Source organism: Chanodichthys erythropterus, chromosome 16 (assembly GCF_024489055.1).
Source record: "Chanodichthys erythropterus isolate Z2021 chromosome 16, ASM2448905v1, whole genome shotgun sequence".
Lineage (NCBI taxonomy): Eukaryota > Metazoa > Chordata > Actinopteri > Cypriniformes > Xenocyprididae > Chanodichthys > Chanodichthys erythropterus.
The window spans coordinates 34,051,070-34,068,926 of record NC_090236.1 but is presented as its reverse complement, the minus strand read 5'-3'; the positions used below and the strand labels follow the sequence as shown (position 1 = coordinate 34,068,926).

The 17,857-nt window shown below is 35.4% G+C and overlaps 1 protein-coding gene across 1 annotated transcript in view; it reads right to left on the bottom strand.

The window, feature by feature from the left end:
- astn1 (astrotactin 1) overlaps positions 1-17,857 on the bottom strand; it is a 282,848-nt gene that overhangs the window by 20,663 nt on the left and 244,328 nt on the right. The window contains exons 18-20 of the mRNA XM_067364076.1: positions 14,906-15,174; positions 14,304-14,437; positions 13,568-13,719 (exon numbers count right to left, since the gene is read on the bottom strand). Coding sequence (XP_067220177.1) covers positions 13,568-13,719; positions 14,304-14,437; positions 14,906-15,174 — 555 coding nt within the window. The remainder of the gene's footprint in view (positions 1-13,567; positions 13,720-14,303; positions 14,438-14,905; positions 15,175-17,857) is intronic.

The window sequence follows — 17,857 nt, the reverse complement described above, 5'->3', positions numbered from 1 at the left end:
AATAATGTGCAGACAGTAACAAGGTTGTGCTGTAGAGGCTTGTGAAAGCCTCTCGAGGAGAAATCAAAACAAATTAGTGCAGCACAAAAAAAAAAAAAACATGCTGCTGTAAAAATTCAAAATGTTTTTTTTTTATTTTTTTTATTTATAACACGCTTTCAGTTCAGTTAACACCACACAACCAAGAGCGCTGTTTTCCGTGTTATTGGAATCACAATTGAAAATATTCAATAATAAGTTAATTAAGTAAATTCAATAGAAGTTAATAAATTCACTTACATTTTAGACACATTACTGACTGTTTTTGTTCTATTTCAGCAGCGGAAATAGTTCCAAAAAGAGATCACAGCAGAACCATAGCACATCTCTCACAGCGCCACTCAGCTGCGTTTTATTACTGAATGATTCAGCGTTTTGAACGAATCGGTTTAGTCAAAGATTCAATGGCCCAATGAATCAGCCTTTTGAACGAATCGTTTGAATGAATGACTAGGACAGTCACTTGCCGCCACCTACTGGCAGTTCAGTTTCATGTTTAAATTTTCCCAACATTTCTTATTTGTATATTCAAAAATATTTAAAGAATATCATAACATTATTTAATGCAGTGGTAATTTTTCAGTGTAAATTATTTAATTTGATTCGTAACAGTCCTGCTTCATTTTTCTTATTGAATTTATTGATCAAATGTAAAAAACTTGAAATAAAAGATGAGGCATGTAATAAGATTAGGGGAAAAAATGCCCTTGGGATAAATATCACAAATATGCAGATGTAAATATGCAAAAGCTGGAAAACTGTTGAGAATATTGCTTCAGAATAAATTATATTTACACCAAAAAAAAAAAAAAAAAACATTTTTTTTCCAGACAAGCAACTTTTTTTTTTGTCCAAAGGACCAGCACATGACAAGTCTTTATGTCGAAGCCTGTATTTTGTATTGATATGCTCTCCTTTAGGCCTACAGAATGATTTTGTTATCAGATGTAGCAATGCACATCTGCATTTTAGTGTTCATATCAGAGGGCTCTGTCGACTTATTTTTTACAGTTTGTCAGTTGATAAGATTTTGTAGGCTTTGCATACACATGTGCACTCCTCGAAAGCCTGAAACCACAGAGCCCCCCACATAACAAATCCCAATTTAACCCCTGAGTGTATATATATATATCATATATATCAGTGGTGTGCAATGGTGTTCTGCAATGAGGAGGCACTTTTTTTATGAATCAAATGTAAATTCATGTGCATTACTATTGACGTTGACACATCTTCCTTGTTAAATGAACATTACTTTACATTTACTTCACATTACATCCAAAATGAAAAAAAAAATCCAAAAACAATTCTATTTTGTAATTTTACATTAACAATTACACTAACAATTCAATTAGTCTTCCCACTGACACCATCATTTGTTCATTCAAACTGACGTGTGGAATGCAAACGTAAACAAGAGGGGATTTATCTCACAAACCAATCATATCCAATCATAACCAAATACATCCAATCATAGCGCGATGGACATTGCCTCCTCTCACGTGACTTTCCCCCATTCATTCTCAATTACCCCCCACAAAACCCACAGCACACTTTAAGGGTCTAATGGTTTTCTATGAGTGGAAAGGGAGGCATGACTCCTGCTGTAACTTTACCTGTGGGTGTCGCTGTTGGGCAGTGTTCCTTTAGAAATATATATATATATATAGGGTGTGCCTCATATGTCCTGAAAAGTGAAGCTGTGTGCTCTTTGATCGCCCCCTGGAGGCTGGATGCAATACAGGTCATAAACCCTGCCTGCTCAATGCAGAGGAATGAGACTTAAGTTAAAACATAAAAATAAATTATGCTTCAAATAAAATTTTCCGAAAGATGGTTTTGGTCATTTAATGTAGTTGATTTATATTCAATTGTTAGTTTTTGTGATAAGTTTGATTTTAGCTAGCAGTTTGGTGCTATAGAAATGGGTCATGTCATCGTGATTTACAGTTGATTGACGGCTTCTCTGAGGACTGTCGGAGCTTCGAGGGGAGAGTGAAGATAAATAAATGACTATTAATTTTCAGTTTCGGTGTTATTTCACACCAACAAATTGAGCTGTTCAGCAGTAAACTGTACTGACCGACCTACAGGATCTGACGGATATCTGAGCTTTTCTCGGTAACGTTAAATGTGGGCTTCATAAGCTAATTAATAAACGTTATTAGTTAAGATAACATGCCTAAGGTTAGCCTTGACGGGAAAAAAGCAGGCGATCGTTATCTGGCAGTTATAATTATTTTTATAGGTATAAAATAATAATTAGCAGGATAAAACTAATGAAAGCCTAGTCTAATTAATTATAGAGCACTGTCTACAGCAATCGATCTCCTGTAACGTTAGTTTAAACCTTTTATTTAAAATGGTAGGACAGTTTCTGACATTTTAAAGTTGTTTTCTAGTGGCATATTATATTGAGTTTATCTACTGAATTTGCTGTTTCAAAAATATTTTTGCTCTAGAAACAGAATAGGCTATTATTTTATAGGTAGAATTTTAAATTACGTATAGTTTATATAGCCTATTTAAAATACATGAATGATGACGCAGTCGTCTGGGCGGAAGTTTGATACCGCGACTCCGCCTCCGGGCTCCACTGACGATTCCTTCTGCGCATGCCCAGGCTCCAAACTGACGTTTTTGCGTAACGTGTCAGCACCCATTGGCGTCTGTTATGGCTTCAGTTCAATACAATGGAAGGAAGTGGCGTTGCCTCGTCCATCTTTTTTTACAGTCTATGATATATATATATATATATATATACATAAAATCAAGGTGTGCAGTCCATATAAGCAGCGAAGTTACGGAGACTTCCGGGTAAGCTGATCTACAGCAGCTTTTGCGCCTTCACTCTTTTGTTATGGAATGTGTCACTGTCCCGCGTTCTCATTGGTTTGCTGGCTTATGGCGGCTTCCATGGCAGGATAAGCTGTAAGGGGATCGCTCGCCCAAGAGGAAAAAAAGGAAAGCTGCTGCCAGATCTCGCTCACCGAAAATCACATTTTATTTGATACATAACTTAACTAGACTTAACCAAATGGGGGAAAAAATCACAACTAAAACTTTTTTATTTATTTATTTTTTATTTCATTTTCTCCATAGGGTATTTTTTTTTTATGAAAACGTATGAATTGTTTAAGACAGTCCTACTGTAACTCGGCCTATCAGAGAATGTTAATCGATAGTCTTTACGTTTGTTGAAGTCATCAGTTTGCATAATTTCAACTTATTTTTTAAAGAATACTGATATTTTTATTTATAATAGCCTATATTTATTATAATTTATAATAGGCTGCTAATACTAATTATGTTGTACTTATTTTTAATTATTAATTCAAAAAGTACTTCTGGCATACATTTAAATTGACGCCATGGTGTTTTTTATTTGTCGTGTCTGATTTAGATCTGTGTCCTAAACTGATAAGTTTAAAGGTGAAGTATGTTGTTTCTGTGACACTAGCGGCACCTTAGCGGAATACAAAAATACAGCATATTTTGTAAACGCACCTTTCGGATGTCGTGCCTCCGTTGACTCAAACATCACAAAAGCTCTTGCAGGTGCTTGTGACTCAGGGCACGTCTCAACAGGTAAATATAGGCTACTCTCAATAAAAGGTCCAACATATTTGAAATACTTTTCACTGTGTTGTCATGAGCAAGCAAATGGGTAGACTAGCACTGAGAACGTGAGCGTCTCGCTTATTAGCTATAAGTTTAATACTATTTTAAATCACTGAAGGTTACATTTGACCAATCAGAGTCCAGTAGAAATCATGTGGATAAGCTGAAGATGTAATTGTTGTGAATGTGATATAGTGATGTACAGTTTAATTATAACCAGAGACCGTGGTTGTTGGATGAAGACCAGTAGCACATGTTGATGGCTCCTGGCCAAATGGGCATTTGACATCTGGGCCACATTTGAAGGGCAGGAAATACATGAAGGAGGGCCTTTATAGCACAGCTCAAGCCACCTTTATTTCTGTTAAATCTGTAGCTCAGCAACTGTACATCATAACATCATCTGCCTGGATAGAAACCCTGAGGCCCTTGAGTTCCAATAACGGGTGGAGACAACATGCTTTTATGATGAGGAACTCCAAGTATTGCTGGTCTTTAATATGATCCTCTTGTTGTTCACTGGATATTATGTCTAACAATTTGCACAGGTGCAAATGATCACGCACACTGTGGGGTCCATATATCTGAGGTCACATTGGGATTCTAAATGTATTTAAAAATTGGAAATAAATAGAATGTTTTAGGAAGTTTGGGCAAGATTTTTATTTATTTATTTTTTTTTAAATAACGAAACAAATGCTTTTATTCCGCAAGGATGCATTAAATTAATGAAACGTGACAGTAAAGACATTAAAGGATTTCTATTTCAAATAAATGCAGTTCTTTTGAAATTTTTATGTATCATCCTAAAAAAAGGTATCACGGTTTTAACAAAAATATTAAGCAGCACAAATCTTTTCAACATCGATTGATAATAATGAGAAATGTTTCTTGATCACCAAAACAATGTGACCCTGGACCACAAAACCAATCATAAGGGTCAATTTTTTTTTAAATCTAGATTTATATATCATCTGAAAGTTGAATAAATAAAATTTCCATTGATGTATGGTTTTTTTAGGATAGGAGAATATTTAGCCGAGATACAACTATTGAAAATCTGGAATCGTGGGGTGCAAAAAAGTCAAAATATTGAGAAAATCACCTTTAAAGTTGTCCTTAGCAACCCCTGAAGTCCTTAGCAATGCATACCCACTCACAAAAATACATTTTTGATATAGTTACAGTAGGAAATTTACAAAATATCTTCATGGAACATGATCTTTACTAAATATCCTAATGATTTTTGGCATAAAAAGAAAAATTGATAATTTTGACTCATGTATTGTTGGCTATACCCGTGTGACTTATGATATATATATATATATATATATATATATATATATATATATATATATATATATATATATATATATATATATATATATATATATATATATATATATATATATATATATATATATATATATATATATATATATAATATTTTCGGTAGAGCATTTTCACTAGTGAATGCCGCTGCATATACCACATAAATTCAAACTTCTATATAAAAATACATATAAAGACACAGACACATATACATGTGCACAAACTTAAATACAGACAAATGTAAAAGCACCCACCCAACTCATAACACAGAGTTAAATGCCTGTCCAAAAGTAAGTGCACACACAGACACATGGATTTGTGGGAGTATGAGTGAATCAGTGCGAGCTGTGCCAGCTTCCGCAGTGCACCTGCTCGGGCTCCAGAACCTGACCCCGCTCACAGACACCGAGTGAGATCATCCTCCAGGATCAGGGCTACGGAAACATTCCTCAGGAGTGAAACTGTGTCTTCCACCTATTCGGGAAAAAACAACCCCCTTTCTTTTTTTAACAGAAGCCCTCATTTTGCCTGCTGCTTGGAGAAGTCCCACTTTACTAGGGGAAGTGTGGCACCTGGTTCTTTATGCCACCCGTGGCAGAGAGAGCGTCTGTTTATGTGTAGAATGTTATGTCCCGCTGACCCTTGAGTAAACCCTGCTGTTATTATGCGATCAAAGTCGTGACATCAGTCTGGCGAGGAAAGCTGTTTGTTTTCAGTGTGTCTGGTTAGGGTGAAATGACTGAAGGCAGACTTCCCATTTAATCCGTTCCCACAACACGAGAGAGAAAAGCAAGAGCTGATGATGTCAAGTTGTGTGCCTGATTCCTATTAAGAGCTCTATTAGCATGCAAAACTGGCAGTCTCACTGTGTGTGCTATTTTATAGCAGACCGGTTTTGTAGTTTTGGGATTTACAAAACTCCTAATACAGTATGTCCAGTAAATACTTTAAAATCCACATCAAGTCATTTTTCTTTTTATAGGAACAGTTCACCTAAAATGAAAATGATCATTATTTGCTCATCCACAGATCCACAGACCTTCACAGATCCTTCATGAGTAAAATGAGCCACAAGGTAAGATGAGCCACACCTTGTTTCTAGGCAACCATACACAAAATAAAGCACTAGACACCATTTTCAGGAACAATCATTTCATTATATACGTTGTGAAGTAAAGCATATGGCAAATGTGGTTTGTGTGATTTATTGCCAAAAATGTGATTTCTCCCTTTCCAAGCCAATTCTGTATATGTGATTTACAGAAAACTGAAGTAGGAATGTTTTTAGACACTTGTGAGTTTAGTTTTCATTCTCTACTGAAAGCTAAACAGTTGGAAAATTACAAACTACAAAATTTATCAGCCATGGTTACTGCACTGTATTCAAGTCAGATTAGAAACAGACAACAATTTAATCTTCCTGTACAGTCATTGAGTTAAACTTAAAAAACAGAATAATCAGTTCATGAATAAACAATTCTTTTGAACCAATGAATTATCAGTGAATAATGATGGATATTTGACAGGCATGGTTATGAATTGCTTTTGGAAATGAACAAAATACAAGTTTATAGCAACGTTTTCATTTCTGTTCACCCAAAAATGAAAAAAAACTGTCATCATTAATCACCTTCATATCATTCCAAACCTGTATGACTTTCTTTATTCTTAACAGAAGATATTTTGAACAATGTTGGTAACCACACCATTTTATGTTAGCATTGACTTTCAATGTATGGACAAAAAAAAAAAAAATAAATAAATAAATAAATAAAAAAAAAATAAACTCTGACGCTGTTTCATAACCAGATGTGGCACGACGCCATGATAAAAGGCATTTTTGCCATGTTAATCAGAGTGTTTCTATTTTAGAAACTGTTTCCATTTCTGTGACGTCACGGCTGGAACATACAAAGTTTGACAATGCTAGTCTAAGGCACTGATTATGTTTAATATGAGTTTGAATATCATTTTGCATGACCTTTTTAGCCATACTGAAAGACAATGGATAATTCACCTTAGATCTTAAAGGTGCTCTGTTTTCGTTTTGGTCTGTGCAAGACCGCATGTTGCCAATTTACCCAATAGTATTTTGCCACCTTTGGTTGCCAGTTGGCGGAAAACACATGCAGTGAATTGTAGCCATGGAAGCCAGCGAACAAACTGGGTCAGAGATTGCAGATTCTACCTGACCTAAAAAGCCAGCATCTATCTAAAAATCTCTATGAACGGGAGCATATTATAATATGATATCAACTCATCATAAATCAATAAATCAACTAATTATCTTACAGTGTGTAAGTCTCATTGCCTTCCAATGTCAAATGAGCTCGCTCCTGTTGCGTGTCTTCAAACTGGCAACCCGCGAGAGCATCAAGTCTGAGTAGGAGGGGGCGGGGCAAACAATATTTTGAATTTGGACTGCAGTACCCATTTCAACCACTAGCTGTCATTCTTACATAGATCACCTTTAAAGGGGACCTATTATGCCCCTTTTCACAAGACATAATATCTCTGGTGTCCCCAGAATGTGTCTGTGATGTTTCAGCTAAAAGTAGCCCACAGATCATTTATTATAGCTTGTCAAATTTGTCCCTATTTGGGTCAAAAATAGGTTTTGGTATATCCCTTTAAATGCAAATGAGCTGCTTCCCCCTGCCCACTTTCCAAAAGAGGGCAGAGCTTTAACAGCTTGTGCCTCAGTTCCTCAACAACAACAAAGCTAGAGAATCTCACGCAGCCAAAATGAGGATTGTCAGTAACGGTGCTCAGCCTTACATTAGTCGGAAACTGATGGAGAGACTTTAGGAAGAAGGTACAAATTTTAGAATGAAACTGGACATTTCTGAATGGTTAGTGGATATATTTATGTAGTTTCTGTGGAGTTGATTCAACTCATCAACTAGCATGTGCCGTCATGTTAATCTTTTGTGCGAAACCCGTATGGACACCCACTATACATAACGTACCTGTTTGCCAAACAGAGCCATACACACCAGGCTAGCGTTTATGATTGCTATCAAATGGTGAATGGTCTAATATTTATGTTGCTCTGACAAAACCTCTAAATAGCAAACAAGACTCTAAATAGTGTTCTTTGTTCGTCTGTGCAGAACAGTTAGCATGCTTTGCTCGAACTTTTGCCATGGTCTTAGAACTGGTACACCATTGTCGCTTGCAAAAACAAAATGATGGCGCTGTGGGTAGAAACGTGCAGATTAAGGGGCGGTAATATTATAATAAGATCCCCTTCCTACGTCACTAGGGGAGCGAAATCTGAGCGGCTCATTTTTTCACATGCTTGCAGAGAAAGGCTTAGTAGGTTGTCCTTTTTCATGTTTTCTGGGTTGTTAGATGCACCGGGGACCCAATTATAGCACTTGAACATGGAAAAAGTCAGATTTTCATGATATATTTTATGATATTCATGATATTTAAAATCATCATACGGTGAACTCAATGTGAGCAAACAAGTGAATTCTGTGACAATTATTGTTTCAGTCCCTCAGTGTGTATTTTTAATCATATTAAAATATTTATGAAAATGCTTATGTATTTATTCAATTTGTTGCAATTGCAGAGAGACTCCACCCCCAAACGCTCTCCTGATTGGCTGTGATTGATTTTGCTGCATCTCATAGTCGTTTCGCATCTGGTGTAGACAGAGAAATTGCTTGTCGCGTCGCATCTTGTTAAGCCGTGGTATGAGACATCTCAAAATATCTTCTTTTAAGAGTCATACAGGTTTGGAATGACATGAGGGTGAGTAAATGATGACAGAATTTTCATTTGGTGAACCAATCTGTTACGTCAGATGAATTAAATGGTCATTTATTAAAGAATTAGTTTACTTCAGAATGAAAATTTCCTGATAATTTACTCACCCCCATGTCGGCCAAGATGTTATGTCGTTCTTTCTTCAGTCAAAAAGCAATTAAGGTTTTTTGAGGAAAACAATAATATTTATACGTCACGCGTGACCTTTCCAACATGATTACGTAATGTGTGGCGCATCACAGAGCAGTGCAAGATCGCCATTTGTGGTTAAAATGTATATAATTATTTTATTATTAAATATATATATATATATATTTTTTAAATGGCCGATCGTTTCATTAGAAAAGACCCTTCTTCCTTGGCTGGGATCATGCAGAACCCTTTAAAGCTGCACTGAAACTGCAATTTGGACCTTCAACCCATTGTACCCCATCGAAGTCCATTATATGGAGAAAAATCCTGGAATGTTTTCCTCAAAACCTTAATTTCTTTTTGACTGAAGAAAGAAAGACAAAAAAAATCTTGGATGACATGGGGATGAGTAAATGATCAGAAAATTTTAATTCTGAAGTGAACTAATCCTTTAACAAGAATGTCTGTGCTTTGAGCAGCTATTAGCACAGACAAATCCTGGTAAAACAAAAAACAGACGTCTGCAATGCGTCTTGTTTTTTAATAGCAAATAAAGGACAGCCTTTACAAGATATACAAGATGAGAAAATCCCTCACATTTCTTATGAGACTTTATCAGATGGGGTTTTATAATCAGTTTCTGACAGCCTGTGGAGTACATTCTGAACAATCCAGGCTGAAAAGTTGCTGGTTCTGGACACCTTTTAATCAGATGCTCGTAAAGAACAAGATGTTACCTCTACAGATAAAAAGAAAAATGCAGGAACACTCTGAGGTATCTGGATTGCAGCAGAACCTTGACGATCATCTCCTCATCAATCTAATTTTCGCAATTCAACATTTGGACTTCATTTAGAATGGTGTTCTTTTCTATTTTAACAGCCACAACGTGTCTGAAGTGCAACTTGGACAGGGCAACAACAAAGGTGGGGGAGGACATGAAATGGGCATGTCTTTAAAGCGAATGAGGGGAATGGATGAAGCTAGAGGAAGATATAACAGGGAAGCCAAATGTTTTCATGGTGCAAACACAATTTGGGTCTAGGCACTATATTTGGTAAAAGTACCGCTAAAGTGGGAAGATATGTGTTCCACATCAGGTTTATTTTATCTGATTTATTTTTAAATATAGAGCTGATGATACAGAAGTAAGCCTGACATCATTTACACACAAATAAGGATGTAGCAACCATTATAACAAGTTATCATTATATTTCGGGAGCTTCATTTTGCTTGGCTGCAGCTCCAGATTAGCCTGCCACATAAAACAAGCATTATCCAAAAGATGTCAAGCACTCTCTCTTTCTTTAATAAAATAAAGAAAGAAAAAGAAAAACTGTCTATTTTAATTTTCAGCATCATTACTCCAGTCTTCAGTGTCACATGATCCTTCAGAAATCATTCTAATATGCCTATTTTTTGCTCAAGAAACATTTCTTATTATCAATGTTGAAAACGGTTGTGCTGCTGAATAATTTTGTGAAAAATTAGATTTTTTGCTGGATTCTTTGATGAATAGAAGGTTCAAAAGAACAGAATTTAATTGAAACAGAAATCTTTTGTAACATTGTAAATGTCTTTACTGTTACTTCTGAAATAATACACTCTAAATAAAAATGCTGGTTTAAAAACAACCCAAGTTGGGTTGAAAATGGACAACCCAAAATCAAACCTGCTGGCTAGTTTTATTTAACTCAATATTGTTTAAAAATGACTGTATTGCTTGCTTAAAATGAACCCAAAGTATGTTGGAAATTAACATTTATTAAAATGTTTAATAAATGAACATTTATTAATAAGTTTAATGAATAATAATTAAACAATAAACCTCTATTTAAATTGCTAAATGTTATCCTTTTGATTATTATTGTACTCTAGTAATTATGTGTCCGATTTTTAATTTCCAACCTATTTTGGGTTCATTTTAAGTCAGTCATATAGTCATCTTCTCAGCATGTTGGGCAAACATTTTACCCAACCGCTGGGTTAAAACAACCCAGTCGCTGGGTTTGTCCATTTATTACCCAACCTGGGTTGTTTTTAGAGTGTAAAATATAAAAATGTTAAACATAATCCTTGTACTTCCAGTAGTCGTCCCTCTGTGTTGACGTTGAAGTTCACTGTTCTTTTCAGGGAAGGAAATTGGTAGCAAAGGGAAGTGCCCTGGATTTAAAGTTTCTGGTGTTCATCCAAGGTTATTTAACATACGACCATTTTTGCTTCATCCTGAAAGGCTTAAATCCTAATCATTACCAGCATCAACTCTAGCCTTGGCTCTGCCCTTCCCCTGCTTCAAGGTGGTCTTTCTCATTGTATTTACAACACCTCACAGTTTAAGCTGTGAGCGGATCAATCAATCACGGGATATGTCTGACGCATACAAAACATAGCATTTTCTGGAAGCCACATGTGTGTCTTACATTCTTATGAAGCACAGCATGTCCAGTATCAAGACCTGTTTCCAAGGCCTTCTGGAGAACCATTGATCATCTATGTGAAAAATCGATTTCAATTCTTGCCTAAAGTGGAATAAATTCTCTGGCGCTGGTATAGAGCACAGTAAGTACCAAAGTCCGAATACCAGGTTGACTTGATGGGTGAAAAGTGCAACTTTAGAGTAGGAGGCCTGGGCAGAACTTATAATTGTGTCCTGAGGTGGGATTTGGCATGTCAGGCAAAGAGGAAAGTGGGGCATTCAGGTTTAGACATATTCAATCTACTCAGCAATCCTTGGCAGAACAATAACATGGTCTTCATCCAGCAACACACCGTCTGATAAATGAGGCTTAGAATGAACATACATTCACCTTGAGAAATCCCATGTGATGTCCATTATACCCAGGATAGAGATGTGAGACACATATTGACTTAATATTCATCTCAAAGTGTTTCATTCTTTCAAAATTACACAAATGCATCACTGTCCAGATTCTAAAAAAGGAAGAAAGCATAAAATGGAGGGTATTTCAGATCATGTTGCAGGTTATTTCAGATTATTCGTTATTTAAAAGTCAAATTGGATACTTTATCTAGACCTCATGCTCAATACAGGAAATATGTCACAATTATCGCATGTCACAATGAATGAAATCAAATGTAGACAGTGAGAGCTGACTAAAACGCTCCATCTAGGTCTCATCTGACCACAAAAATCTGGTCCCATGACACAAATGGCAAACTTTAGAGGTGCCATCACTTGTTCATTTTAGTAATGGCTTCTTGTGTGCTTCCCTCCCTCATGATCTGGCCGACTAGTCCATCTTTATCGGCTTTCTGCTACTGAACTCTGAAGCTAAATCAAAGTGATCGTTGGCTTCTCCCGTGGTTTTGTCTTAAATGTGCAGTAAGTGATTTCTGGTAAACGCTTTTGATATTTGAAATCACCAAAACAAACACACCCCTACCCAAAAGGATCACACCTCTACTTTGATGCCTCCGCCCCCACAATTTGTGCTACTATGATAATTCAGGTTGAATATCTAAATGTTATTTAGCTCCTCTACTCCTTTAAATGGCAAAGTCATCCCTTCAAAAAAAACAAGGTTTCATGAACAGCTCCCTACATAACATGATAATTCAAATAACTAATGTATTACAAATGTGATGAGTTTAAAGGGATAGTTCCCCTAAAATTAAAATACTGGCATTAATTACTCACTTTCATGTCATTCCAAACCAGTAAGACTTTCGTTCAACTTTGGAAAACAATGAAGATCTTTTTGATTAAATCTGAGAGTTTTCTGTCCCTCCATAGACAGCTATACCATAGAGGAGAGACTGCTGATATGATTGTAAAACGCTTTGGGTGTACAGTAGTGTATAGGAAAGTGCTATATAAATGCCTCATTCATTCATTCTATACAACTGACACTTTCATGCTTCAAAAAGTTCATAAAGAGATCGTAAAACTAATCCATATGAATTGAGCGGTTTAGTCCAAATTTTCTGAAGAGACTCGATCGCTTTATATGATGAACAGATTGAATTTAGGCTTTCATTAGGCTTTGTTTTCTAATGTGGCTTCCATTCCCCAATAATAGGACCAACAGCGTCAACTGGAAGATCCAAGCACTTGGGTAATTCTCTAAATTTATGCATTTGATTTTCTTTTATTCTTTTTTTATTTCTTTTATTTTCTTTACAGTCGTCCCTCAGATTTATAACACAATAAAGATAATCTGTGGTGGTTATTTTAATTCACAGGTAAATTTTAAGGCAACTGTGTTAGAGGTATCACTGTACAATCAAAGCCTCTACATAAGAGGAACTGAATATCTTTAGAAAATTTTGATGCATTTTTTTATTCCATTATTTTCAACCTCAAATGTGGTTCAGTCTTTCAAATTCAATTAAAATTAATTTACATTTCAAATATTCATGTGCAGTCAGTTGTCATTATCGCAAAAATAAACCTTGGCAGGGTGATCAAGACCCCAGCGTGAGGATCTTGTATCACCCAGAAGGGGTTTAATTTGTCATAATGACTGGCTGAATGTGCATTATCCCGCTTATTACACAGCTACTTCCCAAGTAAACGAGCATTAAGTATTGTTTCTCTTTTTTGGTCTTTTAGCCTTTATTGAAGAAGACAGTAGAGGCAGACGGGAATGTGTGTATATTATATATCCCAAATGTTTTGTATAAGCTCGTATTATAATTTCCTTACCTGTCTCAACTTTGGAGTGATCAGTTCGCTCTGTCACCTTCTCTTGACTGATGAGGTAATCAACAATTCTCACCCCGATTGGTGGCTCTGCATGATTCCATTCTATGATGATCAATGAACTGCTGGGCTCATATGAGTGGGATAACTTGAGCCTGACAAGAGTACAAAATGAACAACAACATTTATGGCTTATAGTTTGACCAAGATCTGAAATTTTATTTTGAAACCACATTTTAGCCATTTATACCGAGGATATTGGTAACACTTCTTAATAAATGTACTGTAATAAAGTACTTACAAATCATTTGCAAACTAGTTAATTCATAGTTAATAAACTGAAGTCTCTACATTGTTAATATATTAATAGGCCATATACAAATAGTGATTTATTCATTCATTGTCACTGTAATTAACCAAATTATTATGGTTTAAGAATGACATTTTCCCATTTTCTGTGACCTAATCTTAACTGAGAACTATTTCTTCTAATAACAATTAACAATTCCTTTACTACGAGCTAATTAAAAAATAACAATTGTGTTAATTACAGTGAGAATGAATGAAAAACTCACTATTTCTATATAGCCTATTAATATATTAACGTTAATGTAGAGACTTACGAACCATGAATTAACTATAAACAAATAGTTTGTTAATGATTTGTAAGTACTTTATTACTGTATAATTATTATAAAGTATTACCAGGATATTCAAACTGTAAATTGCTTGAACTCACATCGGTTGAGGCAGAGGAGCACATGTTGGGAGTCCATCTGTGCCAAAGGCACTGGAATCACATCGACACCAGTCATCAATAACATCACCTTTAGCAGAGCACCACAGTACACTCATCATGGCCTCCTGCAGAGCCTACATGATAAGGCAGAACAGTTTAAAAGTTTGATCATCATCATCACTATTTTTACACTCAGTGTGCTTTACAGAATGAGAAGGGAAATGCCCTCTATCACCACTAGAGTGCAGCATCTGATGATGCATCAGCTTATAAAAAATTCTTTAACTTATTTCTTCCTTTTCAAGTAAATATAAATACACTGTAGTGTAGTCTTTAATCAGTCTGCATTAGCTCTGAAACAACATTCCCTTTCCCTTCTAATGTATCAATGTAAACACTATTAATGTAAACACTGTCTTTTTTTGTCTATTTTATTGAAAACCTGCTGTTTTTAATTACACTATTAAGTACAGAATTGTGTCCCATCGTACTGGTGCAATAGGACCCACACTGTCTGCTTCACTAACACGTTGTCCTTAGCTTCAGTGTGTAACCAGGTAAGATTTGCAGGGTGAGAGTACAGCATTATAACTCACAGATACCTGAAAGGTCTCGTTGCTGTTGACCAGTTCGTAGATCGGCGTGGCTTTAGTGATGTTGAGCAGCACAGGTTCTGCAGGACGTGCAGGCCCAGGGCTCATGTGGCAGAGGTGACAGGACAGAGGGCACTGGCCCTGGCTGCTGCAGTCCATGCGCACCCCTGCCGCCATGCGCTTGGCACCCGAGTCCAGCAGGCTGGCAATGTATGCTGGGTAAGTAAGCGTGCGTGGTTCTTTGTCCCGCTCCTCCGACTCGTCTGATGGAGAGTTTCCTGAAAAAGAGAATTCCACATGATTTAGATTAAAAATCATAGTAAGAATCATTCATTCTTCACTGTAAACCCGAACAGCATTACTAACTTATAAAGATTGAGTACACTGCAATTAAAGTCTGTTAAATCATTGATGCAACTTAAAACAATTACATTTTCTGAGCAAAGAGTTTAGATTTATTTTTGTGTAGCTCAACATTTTTGAGTAAACCCTTATACTTAAATTATTATTTTTACTGAGCGACATAAAGTGACGACATCCATGTCACATGGTTTCTCTAACCAACATTATCAGAAGAATCCATTCAACATTAAATTGAGTTGCAGCAGATTTCAAGTACCCAGCATACTTTGCATCACAAAGACTACTGCTGTTTAATGTTTTGTTATTTTGGTATTTAAAGGCGTTTCTGTGATGTTGAAGTTTACCACTTCCCAAGCAGATAAAAGTAAGTGTAGAGTAAAGTAGTCACGGGCAAAACAAAAATTCCCTCAGTCATCTGTGCAGTAAAATGCCATTGGCTCTTGTGTGTCTCGTGACTGATTGCTAACCTGTTAAGTTTCAGAAGAGTAGTGCCTGTGGTTAGGTCGAGAATAGGCTGCGAAACTTCAAGACTATATATACTGCATGTTGATTAACTAGCGTATGCTAGTGTGCCTTTGCTAACTAACACTTAACCATAAAGATTAGGTGTTAGTTTATTCAATATTTCAATTAAATTGTAAATTAGTAAGTTTGTGTAGTACAAAATAAACTTTTTAAGTTCTACTAAATACATTTTTGAGTTGTTTACTTAAATGTATTGAGTATTGTGTGAGCTGCATTAAAATAAGTGAAAAATGAGAAACATTACGTATGATAAACAATAGTTTTAAGTACAGTGGACTTAAATAAAATAATAATAATAAAAAAAAAAAATCGACAAACATTTTTCAGCAAACAAACATTCTTCAGTTTGACTTAATTGTTATTTAGAATTATTGTTTACTTAAAAAAATTTGAGTTGCTTTACTTTTTTTTTGAGGTAGTCTACAAAATAAATTGAGCTTTGAGTTCTCAACTTATTGGGTTGTACAGTGCAGTACATTTCCTTAATTATATTTTAATTATTAAACACATTTATGAACTTATAACTAATGAAAAATTAACATTAATATAAACAACATGCTTATAAATAAACAATAATATAAAAGTAAATAATTCAATAAAATATGAAAATACTATTACAAATGTATTTAAATGGATAAAATCTAAATAATTAAATAATTTTAAAAATGAAAATGTGAATAAGCTGAATAATTATAATTATTAATAATTAACAGCACTATTTCAAACACTGAATCATCATTTGAGCATGAAAGGAAACTATACATTTATCCAGTAAAGACGTGCTTCTATTTTAAGCCCGTCCCAAATTAACATATAATATTACAATACTATTAAACATTTATTTAAACTATCAAATTAAATAATTAATTAAACATCTTTGTTATGAAACTCTAGAGGACGCAGGCTGATAGGTCACATCATTTCCGCATGACACAAGCTGATTGGCCTCTGCTGATCCTGCAGCCAATGAAATTACTTGCTCAACATTTAAATATTGTCTGGTTGATTGTTTGCTGTAAGCAAGTCCTGCAGTGTTCTATCACAGTTCATCTGAAATCCTCTACCTCCACCAGCTTCACCTGCCTAGATCTGCAATGGGATTTATGTAAAATAATACATAATAATACAAATACATTAACATTCCAATACTAAATAGCATGATTAAATCATTCTGAGAATAGTCATGATTGAAATAATATAATTGAAATACATGAATATGTAAAATATGCTGATATTTGCATCAATATTTACTCCATCAGCCCTATATTTCAAACAATGAATCACCATTTGAGCATAAAATTAAACTGTACATTTATTCTGTAAAGCTTTCCTTCTATTTAAAGCCCGTCCCAAAAGTATATAAACTCATAGTTGCTTACTCTGCAGACCTCCACACATACAGGAAGCAATCTGCAAGCTCAACTGCCAATTAGGGAATACCCTTTCACTGCAGCACACTTTAATAAAAGACACACACACTCAAGATCTTAAAAAAGACGCATACACAAAACAAACCACACAGAGTCAACAGTGTGAGAAGAAAATGCACTGTGAGAACCCATTATTCCATCAGCCTTTTGCGATATCAAATAGGCCACGTTTAGACTACCATTTTGCATGAGGGACATATGAGAAAATGAAAATGCAGCCTCCCGTAGTGCTTAATAATAATAATAATAAAAAAATGCAAACATGTCAGTCAATCCACCCAAATATGTTTTGCTTTCATTTCAGCAAGCTTCCAGCCACAAATTGTACTTATTTTGTAGAATCTGAGCAGTTGTTCTTTTGTTATTCTATATCTAAGCATGTCTGGTCTGTAGGAGTGTGCAAAAGGTCATGCAGTTGACCTTTTGCGGGGTAATGGGAGCAAACTGGCCCTCAGGCCCTCCTACTCACTCTCAAACTCTTTATAAAATATGATGCATTCTTAATTACTCCTATACAGTAAATCTAAATCAGCTAAATTGTATCTGCCATTGTATTTCTTTGATAAAAAGCACTGTAGCTGTGCCAAGAAAACACAAAGCTCTCGAAAAAGGGTTCCTTAAAGTTAATGGATTAAAAGTCCTG